The sequence below is a fragment of the Perca flavescens genome, chromosome 14 (assembly GCF_004354835.1).
Source record: "Perca flavescens isolate YP-PL-M2 chromosome 14, PFLA_1.0, whole genome shotgun sequence".
Classification (NCBI taxonomy): Eukaryota; Metazoa; Chordata; class Actinopteri; order Perciformes; family Percidae; genus Perca; species Perca flavescens.
The window spans coordinates 28,525,480-28,545,576 of record NC_041344.1 but is presented as its reverse complement, the minus strand read 5'-3'; the positions used below and the strand labels follow the sequence as shown (position 1 = coordinate 28,545,576).

The window sequence follows — 20,097 nt, the reverse complement described above, 5'->3', positions numbered from 1 at the left end:
TGCTGCAAGTACAAGTATTTTACATTTTTTACATTTCTCTTTTTGGAATTCTTTTTGCACCGCACCCTTCTCTGAAACAGCAATAATATGCGTCAATTCAGAATCATGTTGGAAGTCCCACTGTTCACTGAATAATAACACAATCTAATAACATAAAGGGTACAATGGTAGGAAGTGATTGGCATATTGTGTTTGTTTGTCAAGCTGTAAATAGGTCAATCATGTTGGACAGAGAGCAGTGATTATGACTCATCTAATCTCAATAGCAATTATGTGGGAGCTGACACATAGGGATATGCTACACCTACCCACATTCTCTAACATGTTTCTTCACTTCGCCAAGCATATCCTTAGGCGTCCGGTATACTCGCCGTACCCGACCTGTCGTGCACCAATGTGACGTCATGGGAGCGCCGTAACTATTTATACTCGCACGTGGTGGTCGCGACGCTAGTTGCTTTGTCATGAGCTGAGAAAAAAAAAAATAGAGTGGTGCACGACCTCTGGTCACGCACTTAAAATCCTGGCGTGCCAGCGAGGTCAATGTCATTTTGACATCACATTGACGCACGCCAGGTCAGGTGCGGCAACTGTAAAGAGGCCTTTATTCCACAGACCTCTGCTTTTTTTTTTTTATCTGTTCAGCCATGGAAGTCTCATCATATAAGGAGAAAAGCAAATGGAAAAGCTTTCATGACCTGTTGCTGTGTTTCAGCCGGCCCTAGAGAGCAGCGAAACACATTTTTTGCTTATGAAAATGCTTCAGTGTGTTTCTGGGAGCACAAATGAATGCATAAATGGCTGTTTACCTTACAATCATCACCAACAGGAGTTTATGGTACCCTCTCTCTTTTCATGTATGACTTATTCCTGGCTGTGTTAGTGATTGTAGGAATCCATTGTAGGAATCCACTGTGACTGTCTCAGTGTATTCAGTTCATGAAGCTGACATGAACTGCAGCTACACAGCCGATCTAAAGTTTATCTGACATGTCACCAGTAGGCTTAGGATGTGATTTACCTTTCCCCCAGGCAGATCCAGAATCTGCAGAGGTTTTGATGGAAACAGAAGCAGGCCTGTCCTTCCCCACCTGGGCAGATCAGATGTCATTCCCCCTTGTTTACAGCAACTCCAACTGTGGCTCATCAATCACCTTCCCTGCCTCCTTCTCAGCATGGAGCTGTGATGCCATAGCCTGCTGAGCCGAATTTCAGAAGGAAACATCAACACTGCCAGTGAAATGTTGCTTCTCTTTACGAGGCTTGATATACAGTGTGTGAATCTGGGAAATCAAATTGAGAGGAAAACGAGCCCCGGGGCAAGCAGGCAGGAGGCATATGCAGTATGCTTAAAATAATACGTTTTTAGCCCCGATTTTTTTTATAAGAGTCGACTCCGCATCTTATATACCTTCCGGATTCCAGCAGAATTCTTTGAAGCGAAAGGTGTAATGTGAAATCTTACACATACATACTTGCCTGGAGGATTTTATTTTTTTTGGTGGTATCAGAGAAAGCACATTTCATGCTTAGGAATGCAAAGTAATGAAAGGCTGGGATTTTCTTTAATAAATCCAAATCAAGCAAACGTCCCTCCAAAGTTTTCCTAATATTTATCTCCACTTCGAAGACTCATGGTTGTCTTGAAGCCAAAACAAAGCTTCTTTTTGCCCATCCTGGCTGCTGTCTGCATATCATTTGGCTGCGGTTGAAATCAGTGGACAACCAGATGTTCTGTTGCTTTATTTTTTAAGGAGTTTGTGAGTAAAATGGAGTGGTCATCGTAGGGAAGCATGGAATGCCTAATCTGTGTGGCTCAGATTATTATATTACACTGTTATATAAGATGTCTGAGGCCAACTGATAAACAACAAGAAGTGTTGGAGTGCCTGGAGGGTAATCCATCATTTTGTGAGAATTTACAGCCGTTGGTTCTTGAAGTGGAGAGCTGATGTGGTTGGCAGTAAAACTGTCTGCTATTGCTGATTTCACTTTTAAAGCCAAAGTGATCAAAAATAATCAAAACCATGAGGGATCGGAGCTCCAGTCACTTTGGGCTAAGAAGATCCATATGGCAGGAGCAGTAGCCAGCCTTTTCCAGGTTGGCCTACCTCTCTGTTTTCCCATGGCCCCACAGTGGAGGAGCCTTTAGCAGCGTTAAAAGGAACAAACCCTCCCTCCCACCCTCCACACCCCTTGTTAACAGTCAGTGGCCCCATTTGGTACAGTGGCCATTAATATTTATGAGAGGAGAGCTCCTCGCAGGGGCCCAAGGGTGACAAACAGTGTGACCTTTTAGAAGGCCAGTGTTTAGTGGGGCTGTCAGGAAGCTGGTGGGATAAGGGAAGAGCACCCCACCCATCTTCCTCATCCAAATGAAAGCAGGCTGGTGTTTGGCCTGAGCAGATGTTGGTATGATATACCATTAGTTTTTTGCCTTCACATGAACATCGGGCTCCAGCAGATGCGTGGAAGCCTGTGAGCCGAAAAAGATCCTCTGTGCCATTTCAAGACGTGACATTTCCATTCAGCAAATTTTTCCCAAAATTGTGTCGTGCACTGTCTCTTTTTGTTTCAGTCTGCACCCTCAGTGGTCTGGGACTCTCTCTTAAAAATACAGTTCATTATTTTTAGTGTGGGAGTGACTCAACAGAATTTGGTGCTCAGCCGTCTGTGTCCCAGCCCTTATTTGTCATGAAAACACAGACCGAGGCCTCTCTTCAGCGCCTGTGATGTTGTCTGTAAATTATAGGTTAATCACTAATTTGTACAAATAAAGCGGAGAGATGTATATGAGAACAGTTCTGTTCTGCTTGTTTTGGAAAAATAAATTCAGCTACTGAAGGCATTACACAGCCGGTGTCAGTCCAGGGAAATTATGACTTGCTTGACTTTGTTGATTGATTGATCACTGAGCTGGCCTTTATGGGGACTTTGATGAGATTGTATTTCTGTTATTATTTCTGGCTAGTTAACCTCAAATTTGAAATTAGAGAAGTAGCGTGATAGTGTTAGAAGTAGAATTACATTTTATTTCTCTATGAGACTACAGGAACTGTAAAAGTTATCTCATGGGTGCACAGATATTTTATATTATAATGTAGAATGGACTGTTCACTTACAATGCATTAAAGGGACACTGTTCAAAAAGGTACCATTTTCAAGTAGCCTAATTCTACTCAAAATCTGACGCTAAAGATGAATAGCAGCTGGGAATGCAATCTGACTCCATGGTCCATTTAGCAGCAGTTCTGGAGCTTTATATCACAATGTTATCGAAATTAGAATTTCTTTTCTGAGAGTTATAATATATATATATATATATAAAATTTAGAGTTATAATTCTTCTAATTTTTATCATATCCAACCCTATTTTGAGAGTATTTATGACTAGCATTTATTCTGCTATAGCCCTGGCATGTATTAGCGCTTTCTTGTAACCTAGTAGTTTACATTGTCAGAGGCGGAGTCCGCCATTCCCTTTTTTTTTCTTTTATTATTTCTGGCAGAGTAACTGTTTTCTGCCCCCGGTGAATAATAAACATGTCATTTAGAACAGAACTCTGGGAGTTATTAAGATGTTCTTAGCGTTACCACCAGTAACCAGAGGTGTTGCCAAATCAACCAGAACTGAAATGTTAGGATTATGAACTTTAACGACATCTTTAATGACATCTTGCCTTAGTTCATTCTTGACATTGGAAACATCATAGAGAGAAGAAATTTAATTTGCTGATGAAGCTAAAGATTGATTAAAAGCTCTTTAACAGCTGCTTAATGGCCCTTGTGTTGAGATTATGATTGGAGCTGTTGCTGTTAAGGTCAACCTCAGATTTTGACTATTCAAGAATTAAGTCACATATATCATGACATGGTTTGCTCATAGGGGCATCTAGCCCAAGAAGTCAGCAAAAAGGGAGGGAAAATTTGCTAAACCGATTTTTCGTATGTAGCCTATTGGACTTTAATGCCTTCACATAAATGTCATGAATTTTCACTCTTTTGAACAGAAATTCCGCCAATAAATGTGTTTTAACTCATTTTGTGGCACAGAAATTTCCAAGGTGGATGCATAGTTTTTAGTGCCCACTGTATGGCACAGGCAGCCCCTTTGCATTTCAGGACAACAAGTAAACATCACCATGGTGAAGCCGCTTTGAATATCCTCAGATCCTACAAATAGAAATCCTGTGAGTTCCTGGGAATCGCTCGCTAACGACATGATGATGGATGGAACTATGCCACCCAGTCCAGTAAAACAGCTTTATGAGAAAAACTTCAGCACCACTTCCTTCATTCTTCAGCTATAAATAATAAAATTAGTATAAATCCGATTCAATCGTTCTTGAATGAAATAAAAAAACATTATATCTCAATTGCACATTTTAGTACATGTGGTACTTTTATGGAACTTAATTTGGATGATGGCATCTGAAACTGGGAAAGCATAGTTCTTACCCCTTTCTTTGATATAATGTCTTTTGATATGTTGACTTCCCCTCTAATTTCCCCTAAACTTCACCTCCCATCATAAATATTTCTTTAACATCCTTCTTGAAGCATGCTCTTTAAAGTTCACTGCATTCATCTTTGTTTGAGAAGATTCAGCCGCCCATGTAGCATCTCATCAGAGGACACATTTTGTTTTTCTATTACAATCTCCCCAGGCAGTCAATATACACAGATAGGGAGCTGAGAGCTACAAAGGTGAACAGTTTGTTACACTGGAGACCACTCTTGTCTTCACGCTCATCCTGACGCCTACCATCATCCCCCAGGTGGTATCTGTCACCACTAAAGAAGACATTCCCATAATCTAATCAGCTGGTGTTCAAACCTACCGCATCCCTTAACAACATGCACACTGTTATCGTCAGACAGATATTACTCTTCACAGCAGACTAACACAGAATGAGGGGGGAAATGATAACGAGGCTTTTGAGTTCTAATGTCGGTAGTGGGAGTCGAAGCCAGAAGGGCCCACCCACGTAGACAGGAGAAGATGGGGGGTGAGAAGGCCAAGCTGCTGAGGGTTGCTTTGCGCTGTGGAACAGTATGAACCACAGTGCTTACCACAGTGTCAGATTTATCTGTGGTATTTGTCCAGGAAAAACTAAACTGTGGCAACCTTGCTTTAAATCTAAGGTGCATGACTTAGAATACCCCTCAGCTACTCTTGGAGGAACTGTGTTGGTGTAGAAAAAAAATGAACCTTTATGGCATAAAGCCTACATCAAGGTTTTTGTTGGTCAACCACAAGCCTCTGAAACATCAAAAGTCTTCCACGATAAATTCACTTTTTGTAATATTTTATGTAAAAACACGACTAAGAGTCTACAGCCACATTGGCCGCTCAGCTGACTATAAAGTCAGAGTAGCAAGAGAGCTGAAGCTGTTAGCAGGTTAGTATGCTCACAATGTTAATGTGAAGTCGTTTAATCCTTACCAATTGTACCATGCTTTGCTAAATAGCACTTAACACAATAGTGTCAGCCGAGGCTGATGGGAATGTTAGGAGTTGATAGGTACAGGTATTTCGTCATAAAACAACATTTTAAATGATAATGGCGCTCAGAGTTGTTACAATTAATTCTTAGGGGGGCATGAATGTCTGTACCAAATGTCATGGAAAACCATAAAATAGACATTTCACTAAAAACTACAAATGCCATCCTGGTGGCGCAAGAGGAAAAGTCAGGCATCACCAAAGTCATAGCGTTAATCGTCTAGTTGTGTGCCAATCCATCATGGAAATGTTGAATAATTTCACTGGTTAAGTACAACTTTTTTACAGGGGAACACCAAGTCGTTAGGGTTCACCCTCTGGGGACAATGATACGAAATGTCATGGCAATCCATCCAATAGTTGTTGAAATATTTCAGTCTGGACTAAAGTGGTGAAGAACGACCAGGCAGATCGGCATCGCCATCCATAAAGCTGTGCCGCGAGTGTGGCTGAACACTTCAAGTACAGTTTCATTGAGATCAATCTAAACTAATCTTTTCTTTTAACACTAACAACTTGCTGTAGTTTGTTAATTAATATTACACAGAGATGGTCCTCGCAGCTCTCTGGTTGACTCTCGAGGTTTGGCCACCAGGCGCAGAAATCACTGGGTTGTTCATTATATGACAAGCTCTATCTCATTTGTGACTTTAATGCATGTTCTCTCCAGGGGTATCCTTTGTTCCCCTTTAATGTTTCTGTTGCAGTTTGGAGACAAGTCTGACAGCTAACCCTGGGGGGGAAATTTCCCTTGTCGCATTTATATCGCCAACCTTAATCACACTGACAGACGATTTCCTTCCAAATGAACTTTTAGAAAGAAATCAGTGAGCACTTCACTAATGTGTTCTTGCATGCATCAGAAGCAATAGTAAGCAGGTGTGTCGCAGCTACATGCCTTTTTATGCTCTACTAAATCTCAACAAGTTGTCCCCCATGCAAAAGTAATTAGGATGGAATATCGTAGCTGGAGAAATGTTGGTCTTAGTGAGGATGAAATACTGAACTGTTATGATCATCCAGGAAGTGAAGTGCTGGAATGCATCATTACATTTGCTGAAAAGCCAGCAGTCCCATTTCCCCACCTGCTCCTCAACTCATCCAAGACCAGCAGCAGCAATCTCCCCTTTCTGAATGAGGCCAAGGAAACCCCCCTGTCGGATGCACAAGTGGAAAGGAAATGGCTAATATATAGGCTGGGCCTCAGGGGACTCCGTTTCTGGAGTCCCGTGAGGCCCTGAGGGGGGGAATGCACAGTGCTTGAACAAGTAAGTGTTTGTGTCAGGCCAGTCCGTGTCTGGCTGAAGGATCACAGAAAACACACTGAGGAGTTTGTTTGTGATAAAGACAGATAGCGACGTAGGAGAATTTTAGAGAGGCAGAAACTGAGAAAGTGAGATACCGAGAATGGAGATAGAGTATGCCTTCATGACGCACATCCCCAGCCTCTTTCGAGTCAACTGGAGCATATTAAAACCCTCTGAACGTTTTTGGAAAAAATGGAAAGAAAGACCAATGTACCACACATCTTTTCATTTTTGTAATTTTTTTAATGATTTAAAAACAAATACCCTGACCCTGGATATAGAAATGTAAAGTAAACCTGGATGAGAAAGTTTCAAAAAAATATTCTTACAGAGCAAATACTATAAAGACAGTTGGTCAGTTTCAGGCACTTGGAACCACATACAGTATTTGTTTGTCATGCTACACAAGAAAGTATTTCTTTGGTCATTTTTTCCCTCCGATTTGTTCAGCTGAAACCACAGAGAGAACAAAAAAAACAGCTGGTTTTGTACAAAGTATATACATTTCATTTAAGACCCAATGCGAGCCTCCATCAGACAAGAAACAGACCTAGCAAAGTTCCTCCGTCACATATCGACCCTTCATATTTTTCCATACATGTCCACATTGGTTATGAAACGACAACAGAATTAAAGATATAAGTATAATGGCTCGAATTAGATTTTTTTTTTTTTACAGCAGTATTAATTAATATAACTTAGTGGAAGGTTTTTAATATAAGATTTAGAACAAAAAAAAAGATAACAATATTCCTTTTTGTCCATGCTGGGCCCCAAACCAAAAAGCCACATTGCACCAAGCACTTGAATGAATGCTCAGCTTACATCAATGTAAAGTTAAAACGGAAAGCTCACCCCGCATTCTATTCGTCATCGCTCAACTGCAAGGCAGCCACGTTTGATAAGAGTTGCATGTTACCATGGGGGACTGAACTTGGGCCACATAATAATTGCTGAAGTTGAGGTCTCTGACATAGGGAGCGGGCTGGTAGTAGCAGGTGATGTTGGACAGAGCAGGGATAGCGTTCTGTTCGGCCATTACGCGCAGCGCCAGGGCGGAAATAAGTGCCAGCGTCTGTCTGCGCTCGTGGCCCATAAGACACACAGTGCTCTCATCCACCACTTGCCTCAGCGTCACCAGGCACTCGTAGCGCTTGTGCTCCATGCCCATGAAGTGGTTCTGCAGATACGCCTCCAGTTTCCTCTGCTGTACGCTAATGTCGGGGAAGTCGATGAAGAAGCGCGAGCACATGTAGCGCTGCATCTGTTTCATCTGAATCTCTGAGGAAGGCCGGAAGCCGCGCACCAGCAGGTGGCAGTACTTGAGCAGCCCGCCGCCCCTGATCTCTTCTGGGCTGCGGGTGGCAATAGTCCTGGTTCGGAGGTGACCCAGAGCTTCCTCAAAGTCTCCGTACATGCTCTCCCCATGCACTGTAGGGTGGAAGGTCTCGGACATTGCCGTCTCCGAGCAGCGGTCGAAGAGCAGCAGCGAGTCCAGAGTGATCTGGAAGGAGTCGACGCTGAACTCAAACTGCCTTCTCAGGGAGTCCACGAACTTCAGCTCCACGTTCTTGCCGGTGTTGTTTGACAGCGAGATGAGGCTCCAGCGGTCCGTCTCGTTGCAAACTTTTACCAGTTTCTGCACGTACGCTTCCTTCAGGGCGATGGCTGTGATCCGCTCCCTGCACACCCCTTCAGGCAAGAAGTCCACCAGGCAGTCCAGCACCACATCCTTCACCAGCCGGAAGGTTTTGTCATCAGTCAGACTCAGGCCAAAGATCAGGTCCAGGTCTTTGTAGCCAAGGCCATTGTCCTCGTGAAGCACGTGGCTGGCCGCTGAGCCGTTCAGCTTGACGTCGCATACCACCACGCCCCGCTCCTCCAGCCGAGCCCTGACCACCTGAAAGGTACACAGACAGGGAGGGGATACTGAGTTATAAGACAACAATCAGAATAGGCTGACACAGAAAATACAAGTTTGTACATGCAGAAAGGGAGCTGCTTTCTCCTTCCTGCTTGAAATAGAATCTGAGGTGCTGTCATTTGAACATAAAGCATGAGGGGTGGACATTTTTTTTAAATGTATAAATATATTTATAAATGTGTACATGCTTATCTTTCACAAGCTAGTAGATAGTATTTAGTTAATAAATGTCTTAACTTCTTGGATTTAGAGGCAAAATGTGTTCATATAAGAAACCAGTTTACTGCACAAATGCTGCAGGATTTCAGCATTTTTGCAACATTTCATTGCAATTTAATGCAGAAGCTACATTGTAGAGTCAGGGAAAGCTGGTGGCATATTCCTGAAGCAGGCAGGCTTTCAGTATCTTTCCCTTTAAAACCTTTAAACAAAGCAGCTGCTTAGAGGCTGTGATCCTCCACTCAGTCATTAAGTGTAGCCAATCCTGTTGTGTGAGGGTGATGATACCCTACACACTGCACAGTTCAGTTGCATACCTAAATTATCTGACTTTTCTTTTCACATGTGAAGTAAAAAAAAACATCAGCACAACAGAGATTAGCTCTGGAAAAATGACAAGTCAGTGCTTGTTGCTGTTAGAGACCTTAAACATAAAAAGAACCGCTCAGCTGTGAACTTTTCAACTTGTGCCCTATGACCACAGCGAGAAAACGTGATCCCTTTGCTGTCACATAAACACTTTTTGGCAAAGTTTTATCTGGTTATTGGAACACACACAATGCTGCACTGCTGCGATTCTTGGGGAAAACGCCTGAGCTGAACACAGCTGAGATGTTTTTGCATCTTGTCTGTTGGCGTCATATGACACTAAGAGGAGAATCACATCCAAACAAGGCCATTGCTGAAGAAATCCAAAGCACAGCTCTCTGTTAGAAAACTCTAGGACTGTTGATAGCTTGTAGGACAGCAGCTGTCCAGCCAGGTAATTCTATCAAAATTGACTTCAGACCCTAAGATTTTAAATTGCATGGTGTGAACTTAATCTGATGAGTTTAATAATACTCCACTACTTGGCAGTTAGAAAGGAAATCTGTAAGATGATTTCTTATTAAAAACTAAGATTGCCCTGTTTATTTTGTTATTTTCAGCAATTAAGGTACCGACTAAAGCCATTAAAAGAAAGAAGATTAAAGGGTATTTTTTATGTTGCAATTCTCCACCCCCCTCTGGCTTCACACCTACTGTACTGTACTCTCTTTTAAGGTTCCTTATTTTTGTAACAGATCATACTGGGTTAAGAGCTAAGTGTCTCCATTACATTTAAAACGTTTTGATGTTGAAAAAAAGTTAGGTAGTAGGAAGCTGGATCCTAGAGCCTAGGTAACAGCTAGCCTAGTGCTCCCCAAAGTACAAGATATACACTTAAAAGCAACACCAAAGCCCATGTTAACACTATCTCGTTGTTTAGTCCGTACACCAACATAAATGTGGTAGAGTTAGTTATGTGCTGGAATTCGTACCTGCAGAGAAAGCAACACTTGTGCCTACTGGCCGCTGGCATGTTAGCTGAAACTGCTGCGCACAAATAGTACCTAAATCTAGCATACATCTCCCCCTAAAGTAACAACTTGTCATTTTTCAGCATTTCCGTTTGTGTATGGATTCAACAAAGAAGATTCAATGTGTAAATAAGACAACATATAAGTGTTGGTAGATATTTGAAGTTGAACACAGCCACGCCTCTTTTATGCTTAGCTAACACCTAGCTACAGTCCTGTCCTTAACACACAGACAACGTATTAGTATCAATCTTCTCACCTAACAAACGCAAATGAGTGTATTTCCCAAAATATTCCTTTTAAAACTAAAGGTTATGATAGAAAAGCAACAGAAACTTAATTTTTTTTTTAAAACACTTCTAAAATATAGCAGATAATATAATAATATAACAGAAAGCCAATACAAAGCAAAGACACTATATAACTCCACAATCCAATGAAAAAAAGAGTTTTACAGGGCATTGGAGAACAATGCAGAGAAGTGGATTATTTTTAGCTATCCAGCAAGGGAAACCCACAGCAGTATTTGCTCTGACCTCACACTTAAACTGAGTTAACGGCACACCATAATCTGCCTGTCTGGGGGTCCCCACAAGGAGCGTATGAGGAAGCACAGCTCTGCCACCCCCACCATCCCCCCAGTTCTTCAGCACTCATTAAACAGGCTAGTAGATTTCCCACATGACGCACCAGCACCTGGTGAGCCGAGCGAAGGGAGACACTTCCGCCGACGTTTGAGTAAAAAAAAATAAAAATAAAACCCGTAAAAAGAGCCGCAAACACACCAGACTGTCTGGTGTTGACAACGCCTTGGCGACACATAGCAGTCTCTCCACTTTCCTTCTCCAGTCTCAATAGTTTCCTTGAGTATTTCATTTAAGCTGCGCCCTGAATGTGTTTTTATTATGGCAGTTTGAAATGATCCAGCCATTTACTAGCCCATAGTCCCCTCTGGACGCCAATGAGAGCTCTGGGCAGTGAGTCAGATGACCCTCTGCCAAGGACATGGCGACAGCGAGTGAGGAGTTACGAGTCCCTGACCTTCGCACTCACTCCAAAACTAACCCAGCCAGTCAGGCGTACAGTAGCTTTGCAGGCAGCGGGGGATGATGATGGTTTTTCCTCTGGTTTGAAAGGCTTCCTTGAATTTCCTGTGCACGGGTGGTCATTTCACCTGCATGCTCAGACCAGAGTGAGTCACAGGCTGAAACGTGATGCTATTACTCCTCTATGAGATGGATGTTTTTAATGAAGGATCTGCTTCAAGGGTTCACAGATATTTATTCACAGTAGTATTAGGTTTTTGAGCTACCCATGTAAGCGATAGTTTGTTATTTAATAGTAAAATCGAGCTGTTCCCCATTTTGCTGGGTGCCCCTGCAACCATCTAAATCATCTTAATAAGGTATCACACTATATCCAACGTTATATAGTACAGTGTTTAAGTCAACATTGAAATTGTATCCGTATTTGCCAAATGGACTTATTATAGTAAGTTAGGTGTCAAATGTTGAGTAAAAAAGGTTTTGCGGTGTCTTTTACTGTAGGTTTTATTCTAGAAAAATCAACTAGCACACAGGGCTGTAGCCATAAGGCACAAGTCCCCAAAATATATCCACAACCTCTTTGTGATTTTTCATATTTTATTGATTTAGTTAACAGTTTAATTTTATTTTTTGTAAATTGTATTTCCCAACAAGATGGTCTAAATTAGAAGTAATCATATTTAAGTCATATATATAAATTATTAATACCCATCGAGTACAGGTTTCAGTAGAAGGGCACACAGAGAGGCAACACTCTGCCAAGGCCATGCCCTATCTCGCAACATTAACGTTAAGTGAAAAATAATTTTTGTATCGGCCCCATGTTTCTGATCTGTTTCAAAATGTATAGGTTTCTTCCCTGGCCCATGATACACCCCTCCACCAAGTTTCATAGATATTAGACCAGTAGTTTTTCTGTAATCCTGAACAAGTGAAGACTCACTTGTTCAGGCTAGCTTTTGGGTAGCCTATGTCTTTTGTTTATTGATAATTGTATCTGTTGTATTTTATTGACTATTTTTACCATGTTTTTATTGTCTATGCATATTGTAAAGCACTTTGTGACTTTGTCTGTGAAAAGCGCTGTATAAATTACTTACTTACTGTTGACAAACTGACAAACAAACCAACCGTACCGAACACATTATCTGCTTGCTGAAGATAATAAGTAAACTCACCCCAGGTTGCTAAAGCCACAAAACTCCCACGGAAAAAAGTACCTTGGTGTCGTCTATGGTAACTACTACCATGGGCCCACAGGAAGGGATGAAAAGTTCTGAGCGACATTAGCCTCTTTAGCATTCAAAAAAACTAAACCAACCAAATCGATGCTATCAGCACCGTCCACGCTGGTTGATCTGTGAGAAGCACAAAGATGTGCAAAATGATGAATTTAAAGCCCAAAAATTGAAAGCGGACTGCCAAATCAAATAAAAATCCTTACTGAACAGTCTAATCTGAATGTAATCTCCTCTAGGGAGCATCGGGAGCATGTGGTGTCTTCATGTTGCTCGTTCTCAACAATAGCCTAGTAAGGAGTTGGTTTACAGTCTGGCAAAGGCCACAGTGGAGTCAGGCGGCAGGTCTTCACTTACCACAGTGATACATTGTCAAACCTGCCCCACAAGCCCAGTGTTATTACAGGCACTAATCCAGTGCTCACATTCTGCTTCCAATCCAGGCCGCTCTCTACCATCCGGGAAAGTGTAGTACTACTTTCAGTAGTTGAAACAATTTAGTTCAAATATGATCGCCCGCAGAGCTGGAATAAAATACAACCCTCTTGGTGGCCAAAAAAAACACATTGGCCTCAATAGTTCCAACCCCACACATCAACCCACTCATACTGACGTAACGTATGACCTACACATTAGATATCTGTGTTTATCATCATGTGGTATGATGCTACCAGGTATGTACATAGGGCCCCTATAGATTTAGGGAACATGTAACAGATATTCTGTCTGTGGGTTGATCACTGAGGACATTAAATCCAGAGTTATACTTAGGTGTCAGTAACAGTAAAAGTCTTCCTTCATTGCTCCCGTGGCTCACTCACAACCAGACCGCAAACAGATGTTATTTAAATGTGGCCCTCAGACCAACCCAGCCAATGAGAAAGGCTCCTCTGATTCTTTGGGAACGTGATCCCTTGGTCACCTTACCCCAGCGTATGACGACAGGAGCTGTCTCAGGTAGACAGCTCTGTCTGGTGCGTAGGCTAAAAATAAATTACAATAAAAAGGAGCAGACTGGCGGTTTTGCATGTTTTAGCCCATTTACCGTTAATCACGAATACCTCGCATTACTGTCAACCATTTTCCAAAACATATCATAGTGGTTTAGATCACTGAGTGTGTTTTTCCTTCCTTCCAGGCAGCCATTGGTTTCCCTTCACGGCCATATGGTATTAAAATCAACTTGCAGAGACTTGAAACCTTCTTGACTTATTCCATGACAGCAAACATGCCATCTGCTTTTATGCTTGTCAAAACAATAGTATTGTTGCACGGTGATGCAGTGCAGACTTTTCACACCAGTTTCTACTTACAATTTTTTTCCTTAATTGAATAGTTAACATAGGCCCCATACAGCTGTCTACCTGAGACTAACATCATCCTAACATTTACAAAACTGGATCTTGTAGCACCTAAGTTTGAATGTTATTTTAAATTAATAGAATACACATGGATGTATTCAAAAATATTCCTTTCTCCAACTTTTGAAATGTTGCTTCTTTAGTTATAATGACACGTTTTTGCACCGCTGAACTTCAACGACAAGGAACTTGTTTTCTTAAGATGACACTCCCCAGGCCATATGTGTGTGTATCTTTGTACTTATGGTAATGACACATTCAACATGTTAGCATTCAAACAGGACAGACACTGGGGACAGAGAGGAAGCTGTACTCTGGTTCACTGGAAGAAAAAAAAATATGTTAAGGGTCCCTGTTGTCTTCAGGATTGTGTAACCAAGGGAAGACATCAGTGGGGCTGTTCAGTGCAGATGATAGGGGCCTCCTTGATTATAGAGGCCCTTGAAATGTTTAGTGTGTGAGGGTCTCTTTCTTTCACCACAGAAAATATGAATCACTCAAGTGAAATATGAACCTGGATTACAGGCAAAGACATTTAAATGTCTGCGAGAATTGCAACGCAGAAGTTCACCTATGTTGTGTCATTCCTAGGAAATATACTGCAGCTCTGTCATTATCTCATTCACTGCAGTTGTGAAGAAAAAAAAAATGACTTCAGGAGCAGAAGCATTAGTGAGCTAGTGGAAAACTGCAGTCATTGTGTTAGATCATCCAAACGCTTATGTCTGTGTTAAACGTACGAGTCAGTGAATGTCTTTTTAAGAGTAATTAGCTCTGCCACAAAGCCTTACCACTGCATGTGTGTTTTGTGTAAGCAGCGGCAAAATGTGTCCACACGAGACCGAGAGAGAGAAGCCAGGGTGATTTTTTATTTTTTTTTTGGTTTAATTTGTATGTTGCTGCACACTGTTGTTTCAGCAACAAGTGGATTTACTGGACTTTTTATTTTTTTATCCACTGAAACCTGTCCAACATAGCATGTACATCAGTGGTGGAAGAAGTATTCAGATCCTCGACTTAAGTAAAAGTACTAATAGCACACTGTAAAAAAGTAAAAGGAATGTAAAAGTCCTGCATTGAAAATTTATGAATCCTCAGGAAAATGTACTTGAAGCATTAAAAGTAAAAGTACATAATGCAGAAAAATCCTCCCATTTTAGAAACTGGAAACAATCCAAACAGTTCTGTCAACCAACTAAGTGTGTAATGGTCTAATCATTACAGCTTTACATGTTATATTGTTGGGTAGTTTAATAAAACATTTTATAGTTTTGTGTGCAAAACTATTCATTTGTAAAGTAACTAGTAGCTAAAGCTGTCAGATGAATGTAGCGGAGTAAAAAGTACAATATTTCTCTCTGAGATGAGTAGAAGTAGAAAGTGACATGAATAGAAAAAGACCCAAGTAAAGTAAAAGTACCTCAAATTTGTACTTAAGTACAGTACTTGAGTAAATGTACTTAATTACATTCCACCGCTGATGTACATACATGGATTAAGGTGCTATTAATGTGACATGTAACGTGGATAGTTCCAGAGCAGAGACATACTTTCAGATTTTTTCCGAAGAATTTTCCATCAAGTCCAGCAAAATCACTCCGTGTCAGCTGATTATTAATATGTTGAATGTTATCCGAAACAATAAACACCTTTCACTTTGCTATATCATTGATATTTGGCACTATGGAGACATGTGCAGTATTTGGCGGTCAGTGTGAATTTGTGTGTGTGTGTGTGTGCGTGCGTGCGTGCGTGCGTGCGTGCGCGCGCGGGGTAGTCGCAGATGAATAATTTCTTCAACCTGGTCATGTCTCATACTACTGTAAACCCTATTTTTCTCTCTGTTTAAATGTCTTTTGTTTAATTGAAATGACACTCGTGACTTGCAGGTACAACATTTCCCTAAAAATAATAAAAAACGGATCTCACCCAGGGAAGTATCCTAAATAAGTTGATGACGTTTACATAGCTTTGGTGTTTGACCTGATATAGCTAAACTAATTATATTTGTGTTATGTCTTGGAAAAAAAAAAAAGTCTGTGTCATTTAATGAATCCAAGTTTGTATTCCCCTATCCTCCACTAGTGCCACGAGGCATTTGGATTAGACTGTGGTCTCACCTGGACGATCTGCCGGGGCTGCACGGACAGCGTGGGGAAGTTTCCGCGGCCGTGGATCGGGACGCTCTCTCCCAGGATGGAGTCCAAACGCCTCACCTGATCCCAAGACAGCACGCTGACCCGCCGACTCTGCTCCGCGGCATCACCGGAGGACATGACGACCGGACTGAACGGGATGTGTGCAGGCTATAATGAGAACGGCAGCACGGCGCAATCTCCCAGAAGCGTCCGGTGACTTGAGCTGTGGAGAACTGTGGATGAAGTCGACGACAGTGACAGCGGTTCTCTATAGGTCTCCTCTTCGGGGTTTCACAAACCTCCAAGATGCAATAAAGTGATGGGAAAGTTTTGTGGAATATCGGACATCTCCAAAATGAAAACTTCCAGTCCCTCTGCGCCTCTCTGTTTGCACTGACTCTCTCTCCTCACATTAGAGCCGTCTCTGCCTCTCGCCGGCTTTTTACCGAGCTGGGTTTACCAGGAGCCTTTCTATTGGCTGGACAGAGATTTATGAGCACTTCAACATACAGAAGACTACAATCAGCATAGACACACACACACACACACACACACACACACACACACACACACACACACACACACACACACACACACACACACACATACTTCCCATGCGTCAGATGATAGGTTCAAGGAGTGTAGGAAATATGCTGATTTATAGTTAAGCGACGCAGCTCTCTTTAACTAAGCACTAAGGCTTATTATTGTAAGCACTAGTGTGTCCCCGTTGCATACTAGACCTATTCTAACTGCGTTTTGATTATGTTGTATGTCAATTGAGTAGGTTTGATAATACATTCAAGCCTACACACTAATACAGCCAGTGAAATATAAAATATGGAAACAAATGATAAATGAATAGCCCTTTGGGGGGATGGTTTTATAGGATTTTTAAAATAAAAAAATAAAAATAGAAAGCTTTGAAGGCTCCTAAAAGTGAATAATCATAAATAAAGCTACTAGGACAGCACTTCAATTGATAGTTTACTGCCGGGGCATAACATTATTTTTCACTGCTTATTTATGTTTTGGTTTGTGTTTACTAAGCCTGATCTGGATTGGTTGTTGATCCCTCCGTTGGGATTGATGTGCTTGTCGTGGATGATGTAGGCTACTCCACCTGTGCAGTATTGTGTGTGTAGTATTGTTTGTAGTAGAAACGTCCGTTGTGTGGCAAAAAACGTATCAAATTGGAGTGCTGTCCTAGTAGCTTTGTTTATTATTTATGATGATTTATGAATTCTGCCTTGCCCTTCTCTCCACTGAGTCAGTATGCAGCTCCCAGGCCTTGAGGCCTGTACTACGAAGCAAGATTTGGCATTAATGAGGTAACTTCAGGTTCAGCCCAGGGTTTTGTGTATCACGACGGTGGATCACTTGTTATCGGGTTCAATCGCCATGGTAACTTATGCTGAACACCTAACCTGGTCGGGAGCAGGTTATGTTGGAGATTAGAGATCAACCGGTGTAAAAGCACCCCGCCTACTGACCAATCAATACTCATTGATAACGGCGTCACCGTTCTTAGGAGATCCGGTGGAGCTCGGTGCACAGAGAGAGAGACTCATAAAAGTTGAAACATTTAGAGACCGACCACCCCGTTAACATTCCCTGATGGGTATTGTTATGAAAGATATAGATTTTCAGCGGAGGGAATTACATAAAGGTTATTGGTCGGCTTCTTGAGCCGTGTGTTGCCAACGTCACACATCGGTTTGAATTATGTTTTTAGATTTTAGATTTGCTCCAATGATCGCTTCCCACTGCCAGGTGTGCAACTGAATTAAAAGGCTAAAGCAACGACAGTTTATGGAAAGCACACATGTAATTATGGTCCGATCTTGGTACTGACTGATGGGGAAGTGATATTGATAAGCGATATACTCTTCTTATGTAAAATATGCAGCTCTGGTAGAGGTTTGCAATAAAACATTTATGTGAACGCGCGCGTCGCTGGATTGGGAAACCCTGGGTTGATTGAACTAGTTGTTAACCACCATGGTGACACAGGTTAAGCGGGAGCGTGGTTGTTAGGTTAGGTGAAGCCTGGTAACTGAAATCAATCTGGGGCATGTTGATCTTGATTCGTAGTACAGGCTTCTGGCCCTCTGTGATATGGACACCAAGGTTTTACTGACGTTTATGACTAGGTTGTTGGCCTGACCCCAGCAGTTCGGGTCCTTTTTAGGGAGGAGGTCAAGGTGGATGCATGGTTCAGAAAAACATTGGACTTTAACAAGGGAGACTGCTGTTTTAAAAATCAACTAATAACCCCTCAACCATGTTTTCATTGTAATTATAATCATCAAGATGATGAAGGTGCCCTATCGATGACAAAGTACTTGTACTTTAAAGCTTTAGTGCATAACTTTTTGATATTAATTACATTCATGCAATGCAAAATGAGTTGCTACAAATCGAATTAAGACTGCTTCTTTGTGGAAAGTTACTGACGCCTACGACGTTGCCACAGCAACCCCATGCAGATACTGTAGGTTAGTGATGTCTGGACACACAAATGCGATCTGATCACTCATAAATAACAGTGCGTCCAGTCTGTCTTAAAGATCTGATTTGAGAAACAAATCAGATTTGCCTGCCGTCTGAACGTAGCCTAATTTCATGGAAATCCAACCAGAGGTCAACAAACAGAATAACATCGCAATCCTAGACCAATCGTGCTGTAGTGTAGTGTGGCTGAAAACAAGGTACTGACCAAGTAATCATCTGTTTGTCATCAGCTCGACTTTGTTCCCCGAAATGAACCTGACATCTGTTTTGACATGATGTCAAACCTTATTGATTTGGAAAGTTTTTTATTTTTTTTTATTTGATTGGTAAATTACAAAATATTTTAAGGTACTGTATGTTTCCACCCAACCATCCAGGGAATATTATGAAATACTTCAAAGCATACAAAATGGCAATCAGAGGTTTTTCTATTAAGGAATAAATCACGTCCATCTACTTAAGCTGTATTAGAATACTAAATCACAGGAGAAATGGAAAGAGCCTTTAAAGACCAGATTAGTTTTAGGCATGTCAATTTTTCACTGTATCTGAAAAGACAATGACGTCATTCACTTGTTGATACTGTATAACAAAAGGTCAGAATGGAGACTCATTGTTTCCTGGATGGTGTGGTTAACCAGTATGTCAGAACATCCCAGATCATGAGACTGAATCATTTGTCGTCAACTTGTGTCATTGTTCAATTCCAATAAGAAGAGTTTGTTTATTATGTAACATATATAACAAAAGCACTTGTAGGCAGAATACCAACATGTTACTAAACTTGTATATTATGAATGTCACTCAGCAGGTGCTCATCTGTCACTTCTGACTGACAGTGCACTATAAATAGTTATCCTTTTCAAAAGACGTTTTACATTCCAGCCCCAGGGAGTGAACACAAAGCGTGTGACATTTTAAGGTGCGCTGGGAAATGTGTTTAGAGTATTTGTAGCTTCTGCTAACAAAGGATTGTTTATACCGGGGATGTGCGCAGACATTTGGAAGGGCTATTTTTTTTGTGATTGTTGCAGCCAAAAATCCTTGATTATGCGGCACGTTTTCTTAGAAAATGCGATGGAATATGCGCGATTTTTATGCGATGAAATTGCGGGAACTTGCAAAAACTGCGGTTTGATGAAAAAGAGGAAAAAACGTGATTTCCCCAACACCCTGCTTTACGATGATGTTCACGTCGCGTAATTATGTCACTTCATAACGTTCCCATGGCAACAGGGGAAAATGGCTGCTCTTGTGTGAAGTAAACGCAACATTTCTCAACTTTCTGCTAAGATATATGTGACTTTTTTACAACGAAAATGCGGGGATTATGAAATCATGCAAGCCCCGCATATTTTAAGCGGAAATCGGCAATTTATGCGGCGAAAGTGCGGCGTATTTGAAAAAATGCGGCCCCCGCATAAATATGCATACTTGGCTGATTATGCATTGAATTATGCGACTGCATAATCACGTTTTTCTGGAGGGACTGTCTAACCTGGGG

The 20,097-nt window shown here is 41.5% G+C and overlaps 1 protein-coding gene across 1 annotated transcript; it reads right to left on the bottom strand.

The window, feature by feature from the left end:
* Nucleotides 1–7,033: 7,033 nt before the first annotated feature.
* Nucleotides 7,034–16,594, bottom strand: tent5bb (terminal nucleotidyltransferase 5Bb). Its single transcript, XM_028598301.1, has 2 exons — nt 16,062–16,594; nt 7,034–8,713 (listed from the first exon to the last, which is right to left on the bottom strand). The coding sequence occupies exons 1-2, from the start codon at nt 16,215–16,217 to the stop codon at nt 7,691–7,693; spliced, it is 1,179 nt and encodes a 392-aa protein (XP_028454102.1). The 5' UTR covers nt 16,218–16,594; the 3' UTR covers nt 7,034–7,690.
* Between the last annotated feature and the right edge of the window lie 3,503 nt (nt 16,595–20,097).

Bases quoted from the DNA above. Each gene is read 5' to 3' on its own strand.
- tent5bb (XM_028598301.1), bottom strand. From the start codon at position 16,217: ATGTCCTCCGGTGATGCCGCGGAGCAGAGTCGGCGGGTCAGCGTGCTG. The intron at 8,714-16,061 runs GTGAGACCACAG...TGTACCTTTCAG, and splicing joins AGCCCCGGCAGATCGTCCAG to GTGGTCAGGGCTCGGCTGGA.